General features: G+C 37.3%; 1 protein-coding gene across 2 annotated transcripts in view; it reads right to left on the reverse strand.

Moving 5' to 3' along the window:
• The window catches only part of LOC138319247 (cytoplasmic dynein 1 heavy chain 1-like), a 61,973-nt gene that overhangs the window by 31,215 nt on the left and 3,743 nt on the right, over positions 1 to 27,015 (reverse strand). Inside the window, exons 6-45 of one of the 2 annotated variants that reach the window (XM_069262269.1) lie at positions 26,461 to 26,681; positions 26,110 to 26,330; positions 25,855 to 26,014; positions 25,567 to 25,658; positions 25,196 to 25,412; positions 24,857 to 24,943; positions 24,557 to 24,712; positions 24,265 to 24,399; positions 23,857 to 23,996; positions 21,951 to 22,023; positions 21,700 to 21,783; positions 21,237 to 21,416; positions 20,929 to 21,081; positions 19,709 to 19,855; positions 19,250 to 19,387; positions 18,920 to 19,023; positions 18,592 to 18,775; positions 17,777 to 17,896; positions 17,341 to 17,580; positions 16,946 to 17,069; positions 16,495 to 16,640; positions 16,099 to 16,209; positions 8,771 to 8,980; positions 8,367 to 8,513; positions 8,065 to 8,231; positions 7,677 to 7,850; positions 6,329 to 6,494; positions 5,959 to 6,144; positions 5,529 to 5,732; positions 5,087 to 5,369; positions 4,864 to 4,964; positions 4,415 to 4,574; positions 3,963 to 4,203; positions 3,615 to 3,798; positions 3,102 to 3,314; positions 1,494 to 1,646; positions 1,108 to 1,193; positions 772 to 928; positions 426 to 653; positions 2 to 205 (exon numbers count right to left, since the gene is read on the reverse strand). In XM_069262269.1, coding sequence (XP_069118370.1) covers positions 2 to 205; positions 426 to 653; positions 772 to 928; positions 1,108 to 1,193; positions 1,494 to 1,646; positions 3,102 to 3,314; positions 3,615 to 3,798; positions 3,963 to 4,203; positions 4,415 to 4,574; positions 4,864 to 4,964; positions 5,087 to 5,369; positions 5,529 to 5,732; positions 5,959 to 6,144; positions 6,329 to 6,494; positions 7,677 to 7,850; positions 8,065 to 8,231; positions 8,367 to 8,513; positions 8,771 to 8,980; positions 16,099 to 16,209; positions 16,495 to 16,640; positions 16,946 to 17,069; positions 17,341 to 17,580; positions 17,777 to 17,896; positions 18,592 to 18,775; positions 18,920 to 19,023; positions 19,250 to 19,387; positions 19,709 to 19,855; positions 20,929 to 21,081; positions 21,237 to 21,416; positions 21,700 to 21,783; positions 21,951 to 22,023; positions 23,857 to 23,996; positions 24,265 to 24,399; positions 24,557 to 24,712; positions 24,857 to 24,943; positions 25,196 to 25,412; positions 25,567 to 25,658; positions 25,855 to 26,014; positions 26,110 to 26,330; positions 26,461 to 26,681 — 6,497 coding nt within the window. Of the gene's footprint in view, position 1; positions 206 to 425; positions 654 to 771; positions 929 to 1,107; positions 1,194 to 1,493; positions 1,647 to 3,101; positions 3,315 to 3,614; positions 3,799 to 3,962; positions 4,204 to 4,414; positions 4,575 to 4,863; positions 4,965 to 5,086; positions 5,370 to 5,528; positions 5,733 to 5,958; positions 6,145 to 6,328; positions 6,495 to 7,676; positions 7,851 to 8,064; positions 8,232 to 8,366; positions 8,514 to 8,770; positions 8,981 to 16,098; positions 16,210 to 16,494; positions 16,641 to 16,945; positions 17,070 to 17,340; positions 17,581 to 17,776; positions 17,897 to 18,591; positions 18,776 to 18,919; positions 19,024 to 19,249; positions 19,388 to 19,708; positions 19,856 to 20,928; positions 21,082 to 21,236; positions 21,417 to 21,699; positions 21,784 to 21,950; positions 22,024 to 23,856; positions 23,997 to 24,264; positions 24,400 to 24,556; positions 24,713 to 24,856; positions 24,944 to 25,195; positions 25,413 to 25,566; positions 25,659 to 25,854; positions 26,015 to 26,109; positions 26,331 to 26,460; positions 26,682 to 27,015 lie in introns of those variants that run through there. The other variant, XM_069262268.1, reaches the window with a different exon arrangement.

Below are 27,015 nucleotides of genomic sequence, written 5' to 3' on the forward strand. Positions count from 1 at the left end.
CTGGCATTGGGAAGTCAGAATGGTTATGGTTGTAGGTCAGAACGTTCCTCACACCCTGGTTAAGGAGGGAGAAGAGTGAACTGACAGCCCGCATCCTGGTGAAGTCCATCACATGGTCCAAGTCTTTGGCATACTCCAGGGAGCGCACAATGATTCCATCAGAGGCAAAATATGGTGCCAGGAAGGCAGCACAATCGTTCTGGACCTGTAATACAAATTATCAACAGATGCATAGCATTTAAGAAACTAAATAGTCCATTTCTCAAAAAAAGAATCAAATTACAATCTTACATCAAAATCATGATTTTAACTTAGAAGTTGACATGCACTGTCTTCTATTGTTAAAGATGTCCTCAAAAGCAGAAAACATATATTATTTCATACATTCTTCTTCAGACAGATTTTTTTTAAATTTAATTTTGTACCTGCATGTTTGGTGAGAGTATTTCATCTTTAGCCTCGGCTTTGGTTGTAAGTCCCATGAATCCCTCATCCTCTGCCTCTTCCACTGGGAGATTCTTCAGCTGCAGCAGGTAATTCTCAAACAGCATTTCTGTAGACAGGACATCCTGACTGAACCAAACCATTCCACAGCGACTGACAGTGGCCAGAGTAGCATACTTCAGATCCTGTACCTCGAACATGATCCTCACCTACAGAACAACAGATATCAAGGTATCACTAGTAAAGCCATGTCTTTACCTGTACAGGGCTTAAACACACCGCAATGTAATCTACAATGTTTACGTGATTTTACTTTGGTGAACTTACATTTGGAGGGATGGCCAGACGCTCGCCATTGGGAAGTGTGAGAAGTTTGGTGTCATCCAGCACAGAGTTGAGATTCTCTACCCACTCTGGGTCAACATCTCCATCAAAGATGATCCATTGCCTCTTCTGTAATTCTCCTCTCACATTGTCTATGATCCTAAAGGATAATCACAAGTCAGACACAAAGAATATTTGTTTATTGACCAAAATAATAGAAAACCAGGAATATTTCTTTAGATGGACACATTTGCAACATGTTCAACACTACTGATACAGTAAATCAAAAGAGCATATAACTTGATTGTAAGAGACTTGTACTGAATCCAATTGACCTACTTTCTAAGGATGTGAGTGAAGAGACCGTCAGTCCATTCTCTTGTGTTGGGGTCCAGACTACCATACAAGATCTGCTTGGAGATGGACTAAACAAAAGAAACATTAAAAGATTTAAAACCAAATGGAATCAGAACAATGTCTGTCATTTATGTTCATATAAATACAATACAATCTAATTGGGATACATCATTGTTTTAAATGTTTTATATAGAAGCTTCATAATATAAATCAACGAAGGGATGTAACATTTTGTTTGATTATGTTAGAATGCATATATGCAACTACATGCACTTGTGGAAACAAAAACTGAATGAAAAGACTAAAACTTTGGAACATTTCATAATTTTCTGTTACAAAAAAAACAGTTGCATGTCTGAGATACACACCTTAGGGTCGATGACGTGGACAACACCTTCCGTGGATTCTAGACGTTCCAGAGCTCGGAGCAGCACTCGCCAGGCAGTAGACTTACCACTGCCACTAGGGCCGACCATCATCAGACCATGATGGAGCTGGGTTATCTGGTACAGCTGCAGCACCTGTTAACAAAAATGTTCAAATATTCTCATCAAGTTCCTTAATATAATAAACAGCTAATTAAACAAGAAATCCCAGAGGGATCTTGGCACCAACTAAAGAATGATCTATGTCAGATAATGGAAAGAGGGATCTTTTCCCAGCTTTTCAGACAATGGAAAGAGGGATCTTTTCCCAGCTTTTCAAACTTTTTCAAACATATTACATATAAAATTTGAAACAGATCGCTTTAAAACTTTCTGAGAAACAGCAGTAACATATTTCAATGCCTGGTAGCCATCTTGTTAAACGATTGGTCAAAAAATGCAATATGCACAACCAGGAAAGATCCCTTCAGCCCTTTTTCGAGAAATAGCGTTAACAATAAATGTTAACGGACGGAAGGACAGACGGACAACAGACCACGGACAAAATGGGATTTGAATAGCCCACCATCTGATGATGGTGGGCTAAAACAATCAGTCTAAGAGTTGCACTATAACATTAACATATACAGTAAAACATGGTTATAACAAACCCCTGAGGACCAACAATTGTTTTATTGTAAGCATAATATGTTATACACATATTACAAACATATTACAAAAGCCTTGACATGGAATGACAATTACTACCTTATCATCATAATTTTCTTGTAAGCTTGTTTTAATAATCTGGTATAGCTGGAGCACAGGTTTATGACACGCAAAAAAAAAAAAAAAAAAAAATTAAAATACTGAAAGGTTGTTTACTTAGCCCTGTATCCCATTTCCAGAAAATGGGGTAATTAATTTTAAAATGCCCTGAACACCACAAAAATCATTCGATCTGAATATCTTTTAGCTTACATTGAAGACAATTCCTTACTGGTCACTATGGTATATGATATGATGGGATTATGGGCGAATTCTATTTCATATCGAAAGTTGAATTACGAGGATTCGTGTAAAAATCGTTAGTCGGAAAAACACACGCTACATCCCCAGGTCACAATTCCCTAATGAGCACAGACCGAATAAAATCGCCATCCATTCAACGAATGCATCCCTGGAGTGCAGATCCTCAATATAAACTCACTTACTTATAAAAATTACACATTGGTATCCCTTAGCGATCCCCACGCTCCATTTATTGTCATGCAGAACAGATGATCACCGATCTCGGCCATTTTTTGTCTGTCGTCTCCGATTTGATACAAGCTCTCTGATTTTTTCACTCGGTCCTAGGAGTCAATCAGAGAGCTTGTATCAAATCAGAGACGGCAGACAAAAAATGGCCGAACAGAGCATCTTAAAATTAATTACCCCCCTTTCAGTATGTTAAGGTTTTTTTTGGTTTTTTTTTGCGCGTCATAAACCTGTGGCTGGAGCAACTGTTTTCATCAAAACAACCTTAACACATAGCTCCTGAAGACCAGTCTACAGAGTGTCACTTTAACATAACTGTATCACCTGATACAGAAAAGAAGCAGACCCTACCTTATCTACCCAGTGGGCACCCTGTTCATCTTGTTCACCGTACACCAGATACATCTCCTGACAGACACGTTTGATTTCCTGGCGGAGATTTGACATCTCAGCAGGGTTGTAGTCCACCCCTGGAAACACATCGGACAATAGACTGTTGAGGAGTGGGATATCCTCAGCCACCAGCTTGGGGACCATGGTCTCCATCACACTCTGTATCAGGATCTGGCAATACAAAACAGCATTGGTAAAGATATGTACAGTAGTCACATGTATTACGACAAATACCAATTTTGATCGGTGTTAGGAAAGCTCATCTGTGATGGTCAATTACATGGTATAACCAATCATTTACAGAAACTATACTTTCTCCAATCCACAATTGTATGCAATTAATCGTAAAAATTTGCTGACATTTTTTTAAAACTTTAATCACTTGAATTTAATTAATCTTTGCCATAAACCTATCACACATAATCTACATGATTACCCAGATCCAAACAGTAACATTACAAAATTGAGTACCTCCTGTTCTGGTAAGTTTTCAGCAATAACAGACTCATCAACAGGTTCACCGCGGTCCAATAATCCTTGTTTCAGACAGGCAATACGATCTCTTTTGACATTTCCAGCACTAACCAGCACACTCTTGAGGGCTCGAAGCCCAAAGTCATAGTGAGATTGTGGGGAAAGCTGCTCATCACAAAGTCTGAAACAAGAACAATATTGGTTACAATATATCCCTATTTCAGAAATGGATTTTTTTATTCATTTTTCAATAAATAATGAGGTTTGTGTCATGAAATAGTCAATCAAATTATCTCAATAATGGTATAGTCGATATCTTAAGGAAATTGAGAGATAAACACATACTTGAAGAATGGGACAATCTTGCAGGCCAGTTTCTCTGCTGTCCTAAATCCTTGGGAGTACAACATCACCTCGGCAATAAGCTGTCGGTCAGGTTTAGTCATAGCCAGACTTCGGAACAGTTTTTTCAGATTGTCGGGAAGATTAGATCGCCCAGCATAACCAGGGTTCATGGTGATGAATACGGCCATGTCAGCGTTCACCTTCACTTGTTTACCAATCAGCTCCACCACAATGTGGGAGGCTAAGATAAACAGTCAACCAAGATACATATGTCACGGAAGTATTTAGACTCTGTATATGTTACATTGACAAAATCTATCCAAATTTATATAAACATCTTATGATATTAAAATGAAAACAAAGAATTTCTGTCTTTTGATTGATGCCAATACAGACTGTAGTAAGATATGTAGCCAATCTGATAGGTATATATGCAAGTTGAGACGCAATACCTTGTTTGCCCTTTGTGATGGCTAGTTCCTTCAGTGACTCCTGAATGGTTTGAATCTGCTGAGAGACAGCAGACAACATCCTTTCCTCCAGTCGATTAAACTCATCAAAACATCCCCAAGCGCCCACTTGACAAAGTCCAACAAAGATACGACCCATAGCCTACAACATGTAATCATCACGACATTTGTATACATAATCATTACCGGTTTTATTTGAACTATAAATTTGTTCATCATTAGGAAATGCACTGAAAATGAGATGATGAATTATTCAGTTTCTTGGGGGAAGGGGAAAGAAGATAGATCATACAATATATTCACTCAAAAAACAATGACATTCAATAAAAGAACAAACATCATTAAAGTAATCATTAGGGCATATGTACAACCACGTAAAGTTGAAGATAATCCTGACAGGGAAAATGGGGCCACTTAAAGTTTATACACACCTGGAAATCAAAGGTCTCATCACAGTTGAACACCAACACAAATCTTCCGAGCTGATTTCCGAGGGCCTTTACAGACTCTGTCTTACCAGTACCGGCCGGTCCTACACAGAAACACACACATGTGTTAATACTCACAAAGGAAGGAATGCATGTGCATTTGCTATATCATGGTTCACTACAGAAGTAATTTATTGATATGAGGATTAGGGCTAGGTCTACCTACCAAACGGGGAACCACCAAGTCTGGCCTCTAAAGCCTGCGTCATGGTGAGATAACAGCGGTCGGTCAGTGGAGTTTGTACCAACTTGTCCTGTACTCCGAGGTACTCGAAGCCGTAGTTGAACCTGGCATTGGCCATCTGTATGGACAACTGCTGTAGGACCTCAGGGTTCTTTGGGTCAAAGTAGAAGCGCATGTTACACAGCCAGTCAAAGTTTTTAGGACTGTTCACCTTCTGTTTGATAAGGTTTCTAGTGACACCTCTCTGATGTACAAGCTCTGTGATCTGGATTAGACAAAAAATAGTCAAAGTCATCAAAAACAGGCTCTTTGGATTGACTTATTAATTGTGAATGAGGAAATTCTTCTTAAGATCTAAGTAAAGCCTTATACAAAATCTTGACTGCAAAAGGATTTATCACTATTATATAGGGTTAAGGCTCACCAAATGTTCTAGTTTCTTCCTGCGGACTGGAGGTTGTTCTGTAAGGACAGAATCGGCGAGGACATTAAGAGTAGACTCCACCATCAGTAAGACATTGTTCATGGGTTTCAGGTCTTCTACATTCTTCTGAGCAGCAATGGAAGCTAGAGCACTATCTATACTCTCCGACCAGGCGATTTGGGAGGCGAGAACCACCAACTGGGCCTGGGGGGAAACAAAGTCATCATTCATGATTATCAGAGAGATGTTTCACTTCATACCTAATTCTGCCAAATACTTGAGTTACAATCATTGTTACACATGCATATTACATTATAGCCAATAACAGCACAATGAATTGACAGTACTGCAATCAAACAGGAAAATGTACTGCTTTCATCACAATTCTTTATGAATGGCCTTGTAATGAAACTTGTGTGCTCTGCCTTACCTGGTATGTATCCACCCACTTGAGATAGTTGGTGGGGTCAATATTTCCTGATTTGAAGGCAGTGATATCCTGTACAGCTGAGGCGAGGAGTTTGGCCAGTGTCAGCCTCATTTCCTTCTCCACCAGTGTCAGCCATTCGTTGATTTTGGGGTTGGCTGCGATTGATACTGGAGTCGCAAATTGTACCTTAAGAAAGCATGATAAAATGATACTGTAGTTTGATGAGACAAGATCATCAATCAGTTAAAAATCAACTACTAACGTGAAGACAGACTATAATTAAATTAGTGTATTCCATTTCATATATACAACCAGATATTTGTAAGTCTTATATCAGAGGTGTAAACAGACAGTACAACTTGATTCCTACCTCCTCGCCTTCCTTGGACAATAGGCCGATGACTTGGGAACTGTCCTCGTTGAGTATGATGGATGCCACACCAGCAAACATCTTCTTGAAATGTTTCTGTAAACGGGTCACATTCTTACTGTTGCCAATGATTTCCAGTAAGTCTTCATCTCCAACGAAGTAAAATCTGAAACCAAAATAACATGATGTACAATGTATTTAAATTTTCAGGGAACTCATTTCTTGAACAATTTTCTTATGAGCAATATTAAATTCAAATATATATCAAACAAGAAATATGTCTGTTAGACAGTAAGTGCTCTTTACTATTTCCTAACCTTAATTTCCAGTATAAAATATGTTTGTTTTATTTGTTTGATTAATCAACGTCCTATTAACAGCCTGGGTCATGTAAGGACGGTCTCTCATGCATGCTGTGTGTAGTGTGTGTGTAGTGCAAGGTGCGTGTTTTGGGAGACTGCGTTATGTTCGTGTTGTGTCTTCTTGTATAGTAGAACTGTTGCCCTTTTTATAGTGCTATATCACTGAAGCATGCCGCCGAAGACAATGACATACCCCGTCCGATCACATTATACTGACAAAGGGCAATCCAGTTGTCCTACTCTCTGTATGCTGCGCGCTAAGCAGGAGCAGTATGAAATAATCCTTGATAACAGGTGTACATGTTTCACTGTTCAAAATAGTCGTTTGCTAGAACACTGTCCAATCTTTGTGCACGTGGTGACTTGCCTGTGTCATGCTTGAACACCTTTCTGGGGTACATCAGATCTAGAGCTCAGACACTCAGACTGATATTTTATGGTTTTTTTTATTCTGTTTCTCATACGACACAAGGCTGTGTAATTTTAGAACTGCATCTAATGCGGTCTGTGGTCACATACACCTAGGGGCTAGAGTGAACAAATTAAATATAATCTGCTAAATAACGCGGTAAATGTCTTTCGCCAGTACTAAAAGTTATCCATTTCGTCACTTTCTTTTATTGACTATATAAACCTGATATGCACTGTATTGTTTCGAAAGTTTCCAAAGTCGATCAGATGCTTAGAATATCATGACTGATGCAAGAATTAAACGAATGTGTTTAGCACTATGTAGTGTCACTGCTGTTAATTTTTAATAGAATAGGTATGTCTTAGTATATGTTTTTAAAAGGTTGGTGTTACTATATCACGGCGAAATCGATTAAACGGTATAAGACACTGACTTCCACACCTGACATGGAAAATAAAGTGCGAGAGTACACTTGCACTAAAAGCAACAAAGCTATATCTAATACCTTCATAATTATCCTTAATCCTCAGAGTGTTTTTTGTTGTGCTTTAGATTCTGATGCTATCTGACCTACCTGGGGAAGGAGGCTCTCTCACGCTCCAGGTATTCTCCCAAAGCCTTCTGTATCTTGCCGAGCAGGTCAGCAAGCCTCTCTAACTGTCTCTGGACATTGTTGATGTTGACTACATCCATTACTAATGGAGATTTAGTCACCTTCTTCATCAAACCAAGGAACTCTGTACTCACACTGAAAAACAATGATCATAAAAATAAATGACAGCTACAACAGTTTGTAAATACAATGCAACATATTTAAACTGTCATGCTGTAGACTTAAAATGCTAAGTGCTCAAAATGTTTGTGGAGTAATGATAATCTATAAACCATTAGTCCATACATCCCTACCTTTATAATCTATTGATGTATCACGGACATTAGTATTTAACATCTATAACATTTACCCTTGGAATCGTGATGTTTCCACAGGGAGTAGGTGTTTGATGTCAGCACTTCCTGTGAAGATTCCCTCCAGGTACACCCAGCGTCTCTGTACATCAATCCACACATCAAACAGAGCGTTGATACGGTTTAACTTGTCCTCCCAGGCCAATGCATCTTCCTCAAATTGCTGAAAAAAGAGACAAAAACTGTTGTCATGAATAAAGTTACATAATCTTTGCTCGATTTATTTCCCAACTTAACATGCAGAATACAATACAAAGTATTAAATGTAAAGGAATAAGAAACAACAGAAGTGGCTCACCTTGTAGTAGGGTGATAGTTTCATGGCAGTAACGCTGTTGATGTGCTCCTTGACCTTGGTGAAGAGGTCATCCCAGCCACGGATCAGTCGACACTTGTTCTGGTAATTGACCAGGTCCAGCTCATATGATCTCCAGACTTCGCTCACCTTTGAATCGAAAGGATAAGTTTTAAGTTTAGCAATACATAGCATTTACTCTATGTTACTGATAACATTAAATTCATACATGTTTTCTCCATTTCCTTGCTTTATTTTATAGCTCATTTTATTTGTAACAGTAGTCCTACAGTATATGATAGAATTACAAGAAGAAAATGTTTAGAACCTACATTTTTGATTTTTTTTAAAGAGCAGTATCAAGGCTAACTAAGATTTGACAAGAGTAAACCTTCATAGCTTTATACCTGCTTAAGGAACTCTTCCAGAGCCATCTCTCCTTGGGCCACTAGAATTACGTCCCTGATGATGGGTTCATTTTTGATGAGGTCCACATCCCAGACTAGTCCGAGTGTTAACTCAGATAACACCCAGCGTACATTTAGGCGTTTGGTCAGCTGTCTCCAGTGACGCTCCTTCAGAGCCTCAGACTTCAATTCCACTATCAACATGTTCACCTACACAAGGGTAAAGTGAAAGAATAAACAATCATTGGAAGTATTTTAGAAGCAAGGCTTTGTATTAGAGTACATGGGTAATATTTCGGTCACTTTCGCATTGCAACAGTCACATGGGTTATTCCGGTGATGTTATGGCCAAAATCGCTGCGGCTTTCGGAAAGGCCATCTACCGGGAACCAAACTAATAGCTAGCAATGTGTATATGAGGGGAGATAACTCTATCACAGGTCCAACAAACGAAAATTTTGATTGGGGATAATTTCGGTCACATGTAGTCATATTTCGGTCACTCCAAGTCATATTTCGGTCACCCTAGATAACAAGTGTTACATTGGTGAAATATATGGTAATACTTCCTTTTCCGCTTTAGTTCTGCAAAGTACTAAACGAAAAGATAAACAAAGTAAATGGGAATGTTAATAAAATCTGTTTTGATTACGTAAGGTGCTGTACAAGTCTGATGATTCTGCACGTGCTATAATTCTTCACATAGTTTACATTTGTCTGTGCACGTGGTAGGCCTATTAATTCAATTAGACATATCAAAATATACAGTATTTAATGTTTAGAAAGCAAAAACACTTCTCTACTTACCTTTTGATTTACGTCTATCGTAAAGGACGTGTTGAATGGACTATATAACCACTAGACTTGACTGATATTACCGACATCTCAGATAACGTATGCGTTATAATTTTACAATCAATACAATATATATTTCTGGACTTTGCACTGCATACCTTTCATATCAATATTCATGAACATGGTTTTAATTGGTTGCCATCTGCGCATGCATACAGTGTATATTATCAAAGCCAATTCCTTCAAAAACTTGCAGCGTCTAATGACACAAGAGTTCGTCCAGGAACTGATGTAAATCTCGTAACCATGCAATCCCCTTTTATACACGTAAGTTTCAATGTGACCATCTATATTATATGCGTTAACGGCATCGGAAATATATGAAGTTTGAAAACTCTTGTAAAAATGGATGTTTGACAAACAACAAAGAACGATTAAATTAGAACGGGAGATCCGTACTCTGAATGTATTGAATTCATGCAGACAAATTGTTTTAATATACTTTTGTAGATTAATTTCGGTAGTGTGATAAACATTTCATCCGGTTTTGAAAACAGGTAAAGTGTCTAAATATTTAACACTATACAGGAAATATTTTGCAGCTCTCTTCAAACTCGTTGTACACAATAAAATGATATCAAATATTAGCAATAAATCTTCTTCGATTCACGTTTATTCGGAGAAAAGATATTTTCTTTTTCAAATTGAAGTCTGTGTGTTTCAGTTAATGGTTTTCCACAAGTTTCTCAAACAGCTGCTGCAGCATTTGAGCACGCTGTTTGGCCTCTCGCTTTTTCTTCCGCTCTGCAGCCTCCTGCTTTTTTCTCTCCTTTTCTATATCTTTCTGTCGTTTTTCCTCGACAATTTTATCACTAGTGAGCAGACGGCTTTTTGTGATACTGAACTTTTTCTTTATAGCTTCCTTTTTGACCGTTTTTGCTGGTGTTTTCGGCAAAAATATGTGTTCTATTTCAGAATTCCACGAAACCTCCCCACTGTTGGAAATGTTAACACTCATGCATGAACCCTTGGGAAGGTCAGGAAACAAGGGCAGATTTATAACAGTTGGGACACTTTTGGATGGTGTTTGTGATATATCTTGTATGATGGTCTCTCGGGAACAACAGCCAAACTACCACAACCAGCAGCAGTGCTGTCACCGTCAAAAACATCCAAACCGTCACCACTAACAGCAGTACCGTTACCGCCAAACATACCCAAACCACCACCACCAGCAGCAACAACGCCCATACCACCACCATCGCCAACAGTCAAACTGTCACCACCAGCTACAGCCAAACCATCAACAGCAGGAGTACCGTCACCACCACCATCAGCCAAACCACCACCAGTAGGAGTACCGTCACCACCAACAACAGCCAAACCACCACCAACAGCAGTACCGCTACCAACAGTTACAGCCAAACCACCACCAACAGCAGTACCGCTACCACCACCAACAGCAGTACCGCTACCACCACCAACAGCCAAACCACCACCAGTAGGAGTACCGTCACCACCAACAACAGCAGGAGTACCGTCACCGCTAATAACAGCAGGAGTACCGTCACCACCAACAACAGCAGGAGTACCGTCACCACCAACAACAGCAGGAGTACCGTCACCGCTAATAATAGCAAATCCACCTCCTACAGCAGAACCGTCAACACTACCTGCAGTAGAAGCAATATGTGAGGCATCACCCTTTGAACCGACAACGGACTTCTGCTCCATAGAAGGTGCAAACGCGTGTGCCGGTAGTACATCTGGATTTAAAGGAAATATTCCCGTTGCCCGAAACCCACTCTGAATACTGTCTGCGGACATAGCCTGTTCCCAGGCCGTGTTGAAAAGTTTAGGCCAAACGCACTTTGTAACCACACGTCCGGTTTCACTAGTGTATTCAGTGCAAACGCTGTTGTATTTTCTTTCAAGTGGTCCGAATACGCCTTTGTCCAAAGGCTGCAGCCAATGCGAGCTATGAGATGGCAACGCAAGTATGATGATACCTTCTTCACGAGCTCTCTCCAACAATCCAGTCACCTCATGGGATTTGTGTTGGTCGAGAATTAGGAGTTGGGGGCGATGTTCTCCACAATGCAACAAAAACACTTCGGAGAACCATCGCTCACCCAAAACATCCTCAATCCATGCATTTGACTGGAAAGTCCAAACAGCATCCTTTGGACCCTCGTCCGTGCCATAAGCATGCAGACTGCGGTGGGTTTTCCCTTTTACAATAATAAGAGGGGGCATTTTATTGCCATTTGCATTGATGGCTGCAACTATAGTAATATTCTCTCTGTTGTTGCTTACTTTACCAGCAACCTGTCTTTGTGCCTTTCCTCGCGACAACAGATTGTGGTTTGTGTTCTAGGGATACCCCTTTCTCGTCCATATTCCAAATGTTCCTTGGATCGATAATGTTATTTTCATTGATAACCTTTGAGAGTTTCTTAAAATAGTCGCTTACTGTCGAAGAATCAAGGCGAGAACGTGAAGCTGACAGCTTTGCTGGTTTTCGCAAAGAAATATCGGGGAACCTGTTACTAAGGCCACGGTACCAGTCCCTCCCAGGAATGCCATGTTTGAAGGGTGTTTGAATTTTCAAACGCTTGCAAACCTGGCCGGCCTTCATCATGAGCTGATGCCGACTAAGCCCCAGTCCCCTTTCTGAAGCTTCAAATGCATTTTGTACTATAGATTTTTCAATCTCTGCAGGGATGACAGCAGGTTTTCCTGCAGAAGGATGAGTGATTTTACCAAGGGCATTGTCTGATATGCTTGATCTAGGTATCCCATACTTCGCCGCACATTTTCGGAGGGACAATGCACCGGCCTTGTATTCCGTCACGGCCTCTTCTAATACATCATGGCTGTACTGCCTGTAAATGTTTCCTTTCTTCTTCGGCATACCTTGAGAAAATAAATCACAATCAATATATAGCATGTTTCAGTTGAACACATTTATATATTAACATTACATGTTTCAAAAGCGATATAATAAAAAGTCTATCCACATTTTTAAAAATTTGCGTATTATCGTATTGACAAAATAGCATGTATTAAAAATATCATTGCATAATTTTCATTGGTTTGCTTGTTTTAAAACGTTTTGTGTTGAACAATATTCAGAATCTGATGCTATGGCTGTTCCGTTTATTAAACTTGGTGACGTCAACACTAGCGCAAGCGTGAAATTCAAAGGATATACGTGCATAATTTTGAATTTGAATGATCGTAATGGAAATATAAGTAATAAACTGTTACCAGATTGGACATACAGTTGATATGAAGCCCATCCGTCCAAAAGATAAATATTCATGGCGCCCTAACGGGCTGTCATCAATGCAAATCTTTCGGACGGATGGGCTTCATATCAACTGTATGTCCAATCTGGTAACAGTTTATTGCTTAACTACACTTCCAAACCTAGGCTTAAAGTGAATATACAAGTAACATAAAATGATAATATACAAAACATAAGGAACAAACAGCACTGAGTCTAAACGTAATTTATCCAATAATCGCTAATTAACTGACACTTGTAAGAGTTACCGGTAATGAAAAGTACTACGAAGGATTAGCTAAAAGAAACACGGGTAAATACGTTAAAGCAATAGATCACAATAAAGAAACGGCTATTACATTTAAAATGAAGCTTTGTATTTTATTTCAAAACTTAGAATATTAAGTATGTTCGAGTAGATTAAAACAAATAAATAATATCACAAATGACCGAATATGAACCTGTCAAAAACCGCGCGACATTTCAACGTCTCCTCTATACAGATACATAGTCTTTTTTTTTTCTTTTCATTCATTTTAATATTTTGAAACAGTTGTCAGTTTTAGAGGTGAAAATAACACATAGTTTCATATATCAGAAGTCGCCATACAGGTACGTAATCAATGACAACCATGCAGATAAGCTGGATATTATATACAAAATAAACGATATGCCAATAATTGCACGAGATACCAGTCAAACACCATGTCACGGATGCAGGTGCGCGCACACGAGGAAATAACCCTTATAAAGTTCGCTTGTAATAAAAGCATGCAGGCCTATCATCTCAGAATTTTATACCTTATCTTTATTTATACATAACCCTAATTGTGTATTTTGTAGTGCAACACATGAAAAAATCGGAAATTTTAAAATTTAAGTCTGCTATCTCATTGTAGATTCTATATTTCCTGGAAATATCAATACACCCCCCTCCCCCTCCAACATCCCCCCCCCCCCCCCCCCCCCCCCGTCCCCGACTAAACCGTATCATAAAAAAATAGTTTTATTTACATCTAAGAAGTGCTTTGTACGTGCGCATGTGAATACGAAATAAAAATGACGGATCACCGTTTTGCTACATTAAATTCAAACCATATTAAATCAAAATCCAAAGCCATTTAAAGTGACCGAAATTACACCCAGGTAATTAAAAAAACTGGGTCTAATTTCGGTCACTTTTTTTTCTTTCTATATCTTTTTATTTTCAGAAAATCACATATCAATAAACATCTGTTTTGAATATTAAGACTTTGAGGAAGAAATACAACAAACAATCCAATTTCTGTCTTTTTGTTTCAACTTACTTCTTCAAACAACACCGTAGAGACGTACAGGAAATCGTGACCTCTAAAATTTCAATTTTGCCGCCCAGCTGACTGAAGTGAATGACGTCATCAAAATGGAAAGCGTTTATACGACCAAGACAGATCGCCAATCGTATTCGGTAAACGTTTATTAGATCCTGACTGAACTTCTCGTATTTTGAAACAAAAACACTGAAGCAGGGTGTGACTAGAATCATTTTATTGGTTAATAATCAAAATGTGACCGAAATATGACACTGACCGAAATATTACCCATGTACTCTAGATGAAACCTAAGCAAAGTCTCTCGACAAAAAATCTATAAAATCTTAAATTAAGTTAATATGTTAATATCTTATGGTTTTAAAGGGAAATTATTAGGGTGGTTTAGAAATTATCTTACTGATAGGAAGCAACGTGTTTTAACTGAAGGCATTTTCTCTACATTTAAAACTGTTAACGCTGGAGTCCCCCAGGGATCTGTCTTAGGCCCTTTTTTATTTCTATTATATATTAACGACATAACTAATATTGTTATTAGTGATTGCAAATTGTTTGCAGATGACACTTCGATTAGTGAAGTAATTGATAATAACCAAATCTATGCTGCCCATACACTTTCACAAAATCTTTCGAATATAAGTACCTGGGCTCTGAAATGGGACATAAACTGAATCACTAATATTTTCAAGGAAACGAAACGTCATTCATCCCGATATATACTTTGACAATAACACGGTTCATACAGCTAGCACACATAGACATTTAGGAGTTTTACTTTCTGACGATTGTAAATGGACTCATCACATAGATTATGTATACCAGAAAGCATTTAAAAGGATAAATATTTTAAAAACATTAAAAAAAAGAGTGTCACGTAAAACTCTTTTAAACATTTATAAAAGTTATATTTTACCTATTTTAGAATATGCTGATGTTTTATGGGATAACTGTACTGAACAATGTAAACTTCTGTTAGAGTCTGTCCACTTAGAAGCCGCTAGGATTATAACGGGATTGCGCAGAGGTACCTCCCATGATATACTTTATAAAGAACTAGCTTGGGAATCTCTCTCTGATCGGCGTCAAAAACACAAACTTATTCTTATGTTTAAGATACTCCGTGGATTTGCTCCACAGCATTTGATTGAAACTGTACAACCATTTTTATATCAGCCTGAAAATGAGAGATATCCACTAAGGATGACAAGATATTCTAATATTCCTATGTGCAGAACTGCAAGTTACTATACTAGTTTTTTTCCAAGTACCTTTAGAGAATTTAATTCTTTCGCTTTAAACTTTGACTTATCGAATGTTAATACTGTTGCACAATTTAAAACACTCCTTTTTAACATTAATAAAATGGAACCTAATATAACAAATACCTTTATAAACAAAGGTTCTCGAATTATAAATATTACTCTGTGCCAGCTCAGAAATTCCTCTAACAATCTAAATTCTGACCTATTTCGCGATCATCTGAGAGATTCTCCAATTTGTTCTTGTGGCCTTGGTAATGAAACAGCCGAACATTATCTTTTCATATGTATTTTATTTAATGAACAAAGATCATCACTCAGAACCAACATACATAATTCTAATATCCCCCACTCGCATTTTAACACAAAAAATCTACTGCATGGTTGTGACAATTGTGATGAAGAAAAAAATACATATTTATTGCAATGCATATCAGAATATATATCTGAAACTAAAAGATTTTTTTAGATTTTTCTACTATGATAGGTTGGGGAGATACACTAATAATAATATTCATTTATAATGTAATGTTAAATGTTAAAATATTTTGTTGATAATAATACTATACCTTTGCTTTGCCTGTTGCCAAATCCATTTGCATATTTTTTTGCAATAAAATTTGTTGAAATAAAATGAAATTAAGTTAATATTTTATAAACAAATTGTTTTATTACCTTTGCATAAGTCTGAAGAGTCCTCTTTACATATTCGTATGAGGCGTAGGTCCTCAATCTGGCAGGCAGGTCCTTCAGCTGATTCAACAGGCCGTCGAGAGATTGACGAATCTAAAATCACATTAGTTATATTTTGATCATGTCTATCATGCCTTTATTATATTGTCATATATTCATTTAATGTGAACTTGAACATTTTTATCATAAAATAGAAATAGTTGAACTCTTTTAATTGTAATATTGACATTAAATGTTGCATTAAGTCATAAGTTAAGGATATTCCATTCCTAACAAATTACATTTTTGGTTATAGCCAAACATTTTTTTCAAAGAATTCGCCAAGACAAAGAAAAGCTTATGTTAAGCAATATATGTTCTGTTAAACATCTGTGTTACCTTTCTGGGCTGTACAGACAGCCAGGGTTTGTCCTTGAGCTCGTCGATCTGCTCCCAGATCTTTGACAGCTCTGCCCATACTCCTTTCAGATCCTGCAACTCCTCTAGAGCGACCTGGACACGTTCTTCACTTGGACTCATCTGACCTGTAATACACACCTCTCAGTAAAGCTATCCAATGACCTTTGACTCCATAAAAACTATAATAACTCTCTATTAAAATTCTGCCTTGGATATTAAATTAAATTGCCCTGTATCTCTTTGATTTTATCTAACTATTATGTAATTAATCTAATGCTCTACATAAATAATCAAAAAATGGATTCATACTCTAATACCTAGTTTCCAGGACCAACTGTATCCTCTGGTTCTTTTCTTTATGTATTCCAGCTGCCAACCTACTGTATTTTCTTTGTTTATAATTATAAACAACTGTTACTGTACACCTTACCTGGCTCAGACAACTCCAGAGCCTCCTTAGCCTTGGCCACATTGTCTCTCTCCTCCTTCAGACGTGTGAATTTACCCTCAAATATTGTCAGGGCTTTCGTAGCCATGTCTGGACGCATTGCACCCTAAAATGTACAAACATTTGTTGTTCAAGCGTTCAAATTGTTAAAATGTTTTCCTAAAAGAAATTGTCAAATAAAGTTTATGCAGTCAGTGATTTTGTCAATAGTAGAAAGTGAACTAGAACTGTAAGTCAATAATAACTAGTACAACCCCCGCCCCCAATGTGACCCATTATTTGAGACCATCCTCCATTTCCTCATTTTTGTTTCCATGATAACCATTATTGAAGCATGTGATATGTTATGCTATAGACATTAATGACAGACTACTCACATCAACAGGCTTCTCTTTGTCCCATTCTTGTAGCATGTCTCCAGTCTTACTCTCCACAATTTTGTCCTCCGATACGATCTTCATCTGGAGACTGGCTACTTGTGTTTGGATGGAGGAGTCTTTACGTTTCATGATGTCGTTGAAGGCTCCCCATTCCCCCTCGATATTGTCACTGTAGAGCCAGTTGGCTGGGAACTGGAACCTCTGTCGTTCTAGGATCCTCTGTCCTTCATTGTACATCTAGGGAACACAAAATTATTACTTTAACATCAAACCAGGATTTAACGTTGGTTAATTATCCACATATTTAAAGGTCTGGGTTGCAATTTAATTATTTTCATTGATAAGAATACTAAAACGTGATACACATAGTAGACATACAGAATCTGTACAAAAACTAAATATCCTATATGATCAAATTACATTCTGCCCCTACCTCAACCTGTTTCTCCCATGTCTTCATTTTCCGTTTGAGAGCCTGGACCTGGGTGATCAGACACACAGCCTCTGATGTGTTGGCTGTGTCTATAGACTGCTGCTCCAGTTCTGTCCGCGACTGAAAGTAAAATATACTCACTGTTAAACAGTGTAACACATGTTATCTACAGAAATAGATCAATATTAAAGTATATTAACTCAATGGTCTACAGATATAAACTAATATTACATAAACCAAACAATTACTGTACACAGTGTTTGCGAGTTAATCAGGAATATCTATATCGGCAGGGATCAAACTAGCTCTGATTTATTACCGTTTATGGGTAGATTTCCCCTCAAGGAATGAATTCCCCTCAGGCCTAAAATTCCCCTGAAGATTTAAAAAATTCCCCATTGAAAAATGACCGTTTTTGTAACACAATTTCCCCTGTGACTTATTTTTCATTAATTATTTTAAGTTTTGTTTGCAAATTTCTTCATATTTATCATACAGCTACTGCATATTTTATGATAAACTCAATTTTTTCATTATTGAGCTTAAAATCTTGCTTTACTAAATCTAAAAATAAAATTAGTTGTTTTACAGTACTTTTTCGTCAATATCAATATAATTTTGGACCAAAATAAAGATTCAAATTCCCCTATATTTCGCCTAACTTTTCCCTTATTTTGAAAAAGGGTAGTTTCCCCCAAAACCTAGATTGATCCCTGATCAGGTGAACATGTGAATTACAGGATAAAACTAGGTGGTAAAGGCTATTATGCATTGGACAAGATCTTTTTACTTGTTGTATTGATGTTTGTATTTACCTTGGAGATAGCTCCGTGGAAATCCTGCATTTCTGTGGCTAGGAGAGTACCAAACTTACTGAGGACCTCTTTGTGCCAGGAGTCATACTTGAGGCTCACCTTCGACTGTACTTTACCATACTGAACAATAATTGGTCCAATTTCTTTCTGGGTGTCAGATGTGTCAAATGTTTTCCTAGAGGCTCTAACAAAAAGAACAACATACATGATGGTTAAGCATCAATAGATTGTTAGTCACAAACAAAGACTGACCAAACTAAAAATTGACAGTAATATACAGTATCTACTCATGAAACGTCTGGCTGGTTGTTGATTTATATAGACTTACTTGATTTCCTCCAGTGTAGCCATCCACACCTTGAGTTTGTTACCAAGCCGACTGTACAGGACATCAGGATTCAAATCCCACAGTGACTGGTACCTCAGCCATACCTATAATTACCAATGGGAAAGGAGACTTTATCTAAGTAAGCTCAGGTAACAACCAAGACATTCTAGTTACAAGATCAGGAGTACTCAGATATCATGTGAAGTTATAACTGAAATTTGTGTACTACAGGTGAACTAGTTGACATAATACAAATAATGACTTACTTGAGTTAAGACTATTCACATGCATTAAATTAAGTGTAAATGTTTTCTAAGATAATAAACTCACCTTGACATAGCTAGAGAACTCTGCCATCGTGTCCTCTATAGCTTGATAGACATCCTCCAGAATGATTTGACTGCTGGGCAGTTTGGTCAACACATTACGATAGGTCGTCTCAGACTCGGACTCCACATCAAGGCCAACCTACAGGCAATTATAATGTCAAACATTTCTAGAGTAGAAAGTTTTGGCTGGAAAATAAACTTGTCTTGATTACTGTGACCTTGAATGAAAATTAATGTAAGATTTAAATATTGTAAACATATACATTTTGGTCAAACAATTTGCATTAAATTATATGACTGTAACAATCATGATTGCCCTAATTGTATTTTCTTTAAGACATTGATAACACAGTTTGTTTGAACACTGACACTTATCTTTTTCCTTACTTGTTCATAATTGATTTGTTTTCATACTACAAAAATAAACCCCCAGATATCAGTATGATTACCCAACACATACCTGGTACCTGGAGTGTCGGATGCGTGGCAGACTCGTGATGACAGCCTCCCAGCCAAACAGCTCCTGCATGATGTTCACTCTAGCCTCTTCAATCGGGGGATTCACGTAGATCAACTGGTTGGTGATTCTCAACTCATGAACCAAACCCTAAAATTTGATCAAATTGGTTGCTAAACTGAAGTATTAAACTTTTTTTCATTTATATCAATGTTACAAAGAGGAAAAACAACTAGCAACAAAGACAAAAGAATTCCACGGAAGTGGATGTGTCCCATTACTCTTGCAAATATTGACAGATTTTGACCAGTATCAAACCACTCCAAGAACTCATTTATATAAAGCAATTTACCAAATTTGGTTTGAATTGGACAATAAATGTGTTATCGAGCAGAAACCACAGATTGATCTGTTTTGACGATTTTAAAGTCCCATCACTAACTCTTGCAAATATTGACAGATTTTGACCAATATTGAACCCATATTAGATCTCATTGATATAAAACAATATACTAAATTTGGTTGATATCGGAAAATAAATATTTAAGTTATCGAGCGGAAACATGGATTTATCTGTTTTTTATATTTTTAAAGTAATTGTAACGCTTGCAAATTTTGACAGATTTTGACCATTATCAAACTCATCCGAGATCACACTGATATAAAGCAATATTTAAATCGGAAAATAAATACTGAAGTTATCGAGCGGAAACCATGGATTTTTCAGTTTTGACAATTTTAAAGTCCTGTAACTATTGCAAATATAAACGGATTTTGACCAGTATCAAACTCATATGAGATCTCATTGATATAAAACAATATTTAAAATTCAGTTGAAATCGGACAATAAATACATTGATATAAAACAATATTTAAAATTCAGTTGAAATAGGACAATAAATATTAAGTTATCGAGCAGAAACCATGAATTTATCTGTTTTGACAAATTTAACATCCCATAAGTCTTGCAAATATTGACGGATTTTGACCATTATCAAACTCATCTGAGATCACATTGATATAAAGCAATATGCCAAATTTAGTTGAAATCGGACAATAAATACTTAAGTTATCGCACGGAAACCATAGTGATACCTTAGTGTCGCACTCGAGTTGTAGGTGACACAAAAAATTATGCTATAAATATCCTCCTTTGATGTTTGATTCCCCTCCAGGTTTGTGAGTGACCTGCTAAGACAAAAGTTATGCTTTAATTATCGTACCTTTATGTTGGGGTCACCTCCAGGTTTGTGAGCGACCTGTTGTGGAGCATCTGTGTCCATAGTGTGGTCTATTGTATCCTCATTGGTCTGTTTCAGACACTGTGTCCACGCCTTCAAGCCAGCCTCCAAACGTGCTGCCAACTTGGCTTCAACCTAGGGTAGAGCAATACTTCTGTTACAATATAACTTTTTTTAATTTTTTTTATAAGTAGTTTACAATTAATATATATTTAATCAATTCCATAGACTTCTACTATTGCCACATCCATTCATTAATAATTGAACCAGGATGACAGACTACTCCTTACCTGTTGGTCTAACTTGGCGACCCACTGTTGAAGATTGGAGAATCCATGTAAACTAAGATTGTCCACAGCCTTCTGAATCTTGCCTAAGATTTCACAGAAGGTAGCATTACTGTAGGCACAGGTCTCCAGAGCTTTCACTTCCAGCTCTATCTCCTCCTCCATAGCTACCAAGTCATCCACCTAACAACAAAGAGGGACTAACCAGTTTAATCACATAAACTGAAATTCAATTATTCATAAGTATGATAGGATAATAACAAAATATCTATGATTTATTACAGATGAGTGCCAAGAACATAAAAGACCCATTGATCCTTTTCCTCAGCTTTGGAATATAAGGGTTATTTAAGCTAGGATATCTTTATAGAGTTGCCCTATAATTTAGTTTTAATATAATGACAATTTTTATCACAGATTTTGCAAAGTTATACTACGTTTAAAGAGCACAATTAGATATACCAACCTTTTCTTGGAAGTTGAAGCCAGTGTCTGCTAGCCTCTGTACATAGGGATCCAGTTTGTACGACTCCCAGACCAGTTGGACACCCTGAGAAAATCAACATAGGACATAAGTAAACAATATCTAGAGTAATTTGAGGATTTCTGAATAAAACATTCTGAACCATAGCGAGTAATTGTTTAACAAAGATGTAATCAAACATTGATCACAGTGTGATTCAAAGTGTGTAATAATATCAATCATCCAAATCTCACCTCAGCAATCAGGTTCTGAACTTCCTTCCGAAGGCCAGCCACCAGCAGCATGATGGAGGCACGCTCAATCAATCTAAAATATTAAATTGAATCATGATCAGTTTCAGAAAGTGAAAATACCTACCGTATTTTCCGGAATATAAGCCGCTACTTTTTTCCCTGAAAATCGGGAGTGCGGCATGTTTTTGCATTATTACGTTGTGATTCACATGTGAAAATCGTAAGTTTTTACTCGCCAGTTTTGTAAAGTTATACATCGAACAAATCACTGTAAAAGTGTTTTAAAGATAAAATATGCAGAAATGATTACGTATCAGATGCATGTTCATTTCGTAAAATTGTTTAATTCAAGGAAAATCCGCCGACTGAAACGTGTTTGATTTTACTAGCGCAACACAATAGCGGTTTAGTAAAGTTATACATCGAAAGTATCACTGTAAAAGTTGTTTAAACGATAAAATAAGCGATGAAAATATAATAAAGATAAAAATAATAACGTACCAGATACATGTTCTAATCGTAAAATTGTTTAATTCATGGAAAATCGGCCGACTGAAGCGTGGTTGTTTAGTCACACAACACAATGGCGGACTGATTTCGCTATCGATTTGCTGCAGGATTGTTACCAAGAAAATAATAACTAAAAACGTCAAAAACCATCAAATATCAAACAATAAGTTAAATATATTATTTGAATATTATGTGAGTGAAAGAAATGTCCGCAAAAAGGGAAAAAACAATCTTCTGAATGACTGCTAAATATAACTTGCACACGTGTTACACACGGTCAACATGTGTATATCTAAGAATCCTGTCGCTGTGATTTCAATGAAATAATCGGCAGTCAAGTTTATACGTGTGAATTACATGTAATATAAAACATCATAGCGATGTTAAAAAGCATCAAACAGTCGTACAAAACATCATTTAATCGATCTCTGCAGCGGCAAACACCACGAGGTCATAATCCGGAAGTTTACAAAAATAAGGCTTCGGTGAAATGCATCATGGGATATCTACTGTAGTTGACAAACAGTGAAAAAACACTCTAAACGAAGTCGATTGATACAGTAACTCTTTACACAAAGATACATTTAATACACAAAATATATCAAGAAAGAAATTCTTATGCATACTGAAGAAAGTATTACCGGCGTACTGAAATATGAGCGAGAGTAAGCATGAACTCGAACTTGCACACATGTTACACATATGTCGGTCATTAGGGGAATTTCCCGGAATCCTGTCGCCGTGATATCAATGAAATAATCAGCAATCGAGTTCACACACGTAAATCACATGTAATTTAGAACATTATTACGAGTGCAAACATCGCACAGTGATATTAAAATCATTTAACCGATCTCTATAGCGGCAAACACCACGAAATCATATCTGGAAGTTTACAAAACTAAGGCTTCGGTGAATTGCATCATGGGATTGGCAAGTTGACAGAGAACATAATCTTGCTTATGCATACTGAAGAAAGTATTTTAACCGGCATGTATGAAATATGAGAGAGTAAGCGTGAATGGATCATTGTGAGTTTTAATTTAAGTTTTCGTGATTCTAATCGATTGATAAGCATTACCGTTACTTCATTAGAGATCGATCGTATACACAGAGGGTTGCGTGGGTGCATGGGCCTAACTTTTGGTTGCGGCTTATGTAACGGTGCGTCTTATGCGTGTACAAAACCTGAGAAAAAATCGTAAAAAAAGGCCTGTGCGCTTGTACACAGGTGCGACTTATTGTCCGGAAAATACGGTAGTTCTTTGAATATCTTGCATGGATAAAATTGAAAGTCAGCAGTAAAAATTTTCTAAACATAATTAGAAAAGAATTTGCTGCTATTCAGAACACATTTGACAAAACAAAGGCATATCCTCCCACACTGAATTCTAACCGTACCTTCTCCCGTGTTTGTTCATAGGTGCGGACACTCTCTATGAGAGAGATAGCAAATGGATACAGTTGGTTAGCCTGATGTGCCTTGTTGACAATGGCAAGTGGAACACGGAACCCAAGCCATCTCATGTTACGGACCTGGTGATGAAAAATGAAAGTTTTGTGTTACCAATCAAAGTAAGAGTTTTCTGTCTAACAAAAAAAACTTAATAATTAAAGATGATGTTTATCAAAATCTGTTCTTAATACATTTTCATCAAAACACAGTATACTTTCTATCACATATTATTTTGGAATGAAAGTTTCAAGTTTATTATCTAAAGTAGACAAAATATCATTATTACTACATGCTATACTGATACACTGAACGACTCAATGAGAAGCTACAGAGACGTGTGGTACAAACCTCCTTAGACAGATTGATGACGTCAGGCTGGAAGTTGACTCCAAGTTTGAGGATGTTGCCCTTGTTCATCACTTTAGATTTGACACTGATGATGACAAAGATTCTGCCTGTTACCACGAGCTGACGCTGCTGAACCTGTAACCAGTTAATGTAAACATAGATAAAACATCCTCATTTGGTCAATCATCATCAATCTATAATAATTATTATGTATTTTTAAACAATAAAACTGTTTAATACATGTTTCAGAGTTATGAAAATTTGGTTTGTAGAGTTGTAAATGTGACATTACCTTTCTCTGCCAGTCTTCGAATAGATCTGTGGTGTTAAGTTTCATCCTGAAGCTGTCACCATCAGCCTTGAGTTTCTGTCCCTCTACATGGTTCTCCCAACCTTTCCCTAATACATCCTCCACACGTCGTAGGTAGGTGTTCAGCTGCCTCTCAATCTGAAAATATCACATATCAAAACCTTTTTATGCTGCAGGTAAGTGTTCAATATCAGTGAATTAATAGCTTCATCTGACAAGAAAGTCTCACCTTAACACTAAAGAGATTTATGATTAAAACTGAACAGCTCTAGTTATACATACCTGTCGAGACCAGATGATACGGCCGGATACCTGGGGTAAATCTCGCACCTTACTCATACGACAGGCCTTACTCTGGGCATATTGAACCTATAAAATAACAATTATATTTGAAAATACTGGTAGCTAGAGTATAAAAAAATCTGATCGAACTGAATCAGCCTTAGTCAGGCTATCAGGAATCTTTCATATGAACATGAATTATTTGTTATAGCAATATCACATTATACATTTTATTGTCTGTATTATAACATAAAATAAGGCATCATGGTACTGTAAATACAACACATTTAAAACTGCAATTGAAATTAATTTGCATGTATTTCAAATAGATTTGTCAACCTTGAATTTTTCGTGGAGAGACTCAATGTCATCTTTCACTCTCTGTATGAGCTGGGTCTGGTACTCTCGGATTGCTCCGCGGATGTGTGGTCGCACAAACAAGGCGTTGAAGCGTGAGAAAATCCTGAACATTTCATTGGCGTTTTTGGCTGTGCCTAGTTGATCTCTCAGACGAGCTGTAATCTGGGTTTCTACTCTGTCAATTCTCTCATCATACCTATAACAGAAAAGATGCAGGTTTTCAGTAAATGATATCATTAATAACTTTTTTTCTTTCTTTTATTCAACCAACTTTCTTACGACAATGCAATAACCCTTTTTTATTACATCTTCTAAATCTTGTCACTTGATCAAAATAAACATGAAGCTACCTTTTGATGGCTGCTTCCCAGGCATCTGAACCTTCCTTTGACACATCAAGTCCATCCACCTCCTTGACATTCTCATATGCCAGATTCACCTCCTGTGGGTCAATTCAGACAACAAATTACTTTTAATTCTCTCTATTACTCACAAGAGTTGAAGAATAAAACCTAACAAATTATATTATATTTCAGATCTAAAAGCAATTTAAAAATCCTGAAAGAGATACACTACTTATCAAGTCTAAACAAAACAGATTATAAATCATGATAGATATCTAATAATCTGAAACATACCTCAATAGCATTGGCATCAGCTGCTTCATCCACCATGGGTTCAATGGTTTTGGGCTCAGCATCGTCCTGTCCTGGTGTTGTCGCTCGTCCTGAGGAGATCACTGCTGGTCGGAGCACGCGTACAATGACCTGACGTAACTGTTCATGTTGTCGCCGGAACCTACACAGATAACAGGATAATTAGTTCCAGTTTCTGCCGATTTATTCATGGTTCAGAAAGGGTACCAGACATATTTTTAAACTCAAGTTACTTACTTCCTCATCTGTTCCAGCCTTCCCTGAAGGCGTTTGTGGGCAGGGTTCACCCTCCATACCATCCTCAGATGTTCATCTCTCTTCTTCTTCACCAGGTCTCTCAGCAGTCCCTGAAGTCGGTCATACTCATCATCCCATGTACCGAACACTTCAAAACAGGCATTCATCACCTTTTCAAACTCATCATATGCGATGTGCATCAGACGGCGAGTTCCAAGCACCTGAATTGACAACAAAGGAAAAGTTATTTATAGGAAAACAAATCCCTTCTAATGCCTTCTACAACCTCCTAAACTGTATCTTTTAATCCTTCATTTTTAAAGATTTCTCAGATGACTGCTGCTGACTGACCTTGAGAAGCTGAGAGCTGAGGTCCCTGGAGATGGCCTCCACAAGTCTGAGTGCCCTCTGTATGGGGTATTTTGTGGGTCTGATCTTCCTCAGGTGCAGGAAGATAGCCTGTACAGACACTCGGATTCTATCTAGTTCTGATGCAGCAAGCAGATCATTCAGAGGGAAGTCCTTCATCAACTGGTTATAGTCATTCACCGTGGCCATAGCAGTTTTAAGTCCTGTACATAAACATTCACACATAGAAACTTGTAGGTCATACAAATAGACTTTAACAAGATTGCAGTGATTTTTCAGGGTATTTTGGGAAAAATGTTTTTGTAACAAATTGGGAACTTTTAATCGCAAAAAGAGCAGTTTTGGGAAAAAGTTACATATTACTGAACATGGTGATTAGATATTGTAAACAGTAAACTGTGTCAATTTATCAAAAGTTGATTTTTCAGAGTAGTCCTAGTTTGCTTTTAGATTAAACAACGAGAGGAGAGATTTCCAGGTTTTATTTGGTTTTACAGTGATTTGATTTGGGAATTTTTCATTGTAATTGGGAAAAAA

The sequence above is a fragment of the Argopecten irradians genome, chromosome 3 (assembly GCF_041381155.1).
Source record: "Argopecten irradians isolate NY chromosome 3, Ai_NY, whole genome shotgun sequence".
In the NCBI taxonomy this organism is placed as follows: Eukaryota; Metazoa; Mollusca; class Bivalvia; order Pectinida; family Pectinidae; genus Argopecten; species Argopecten irradians.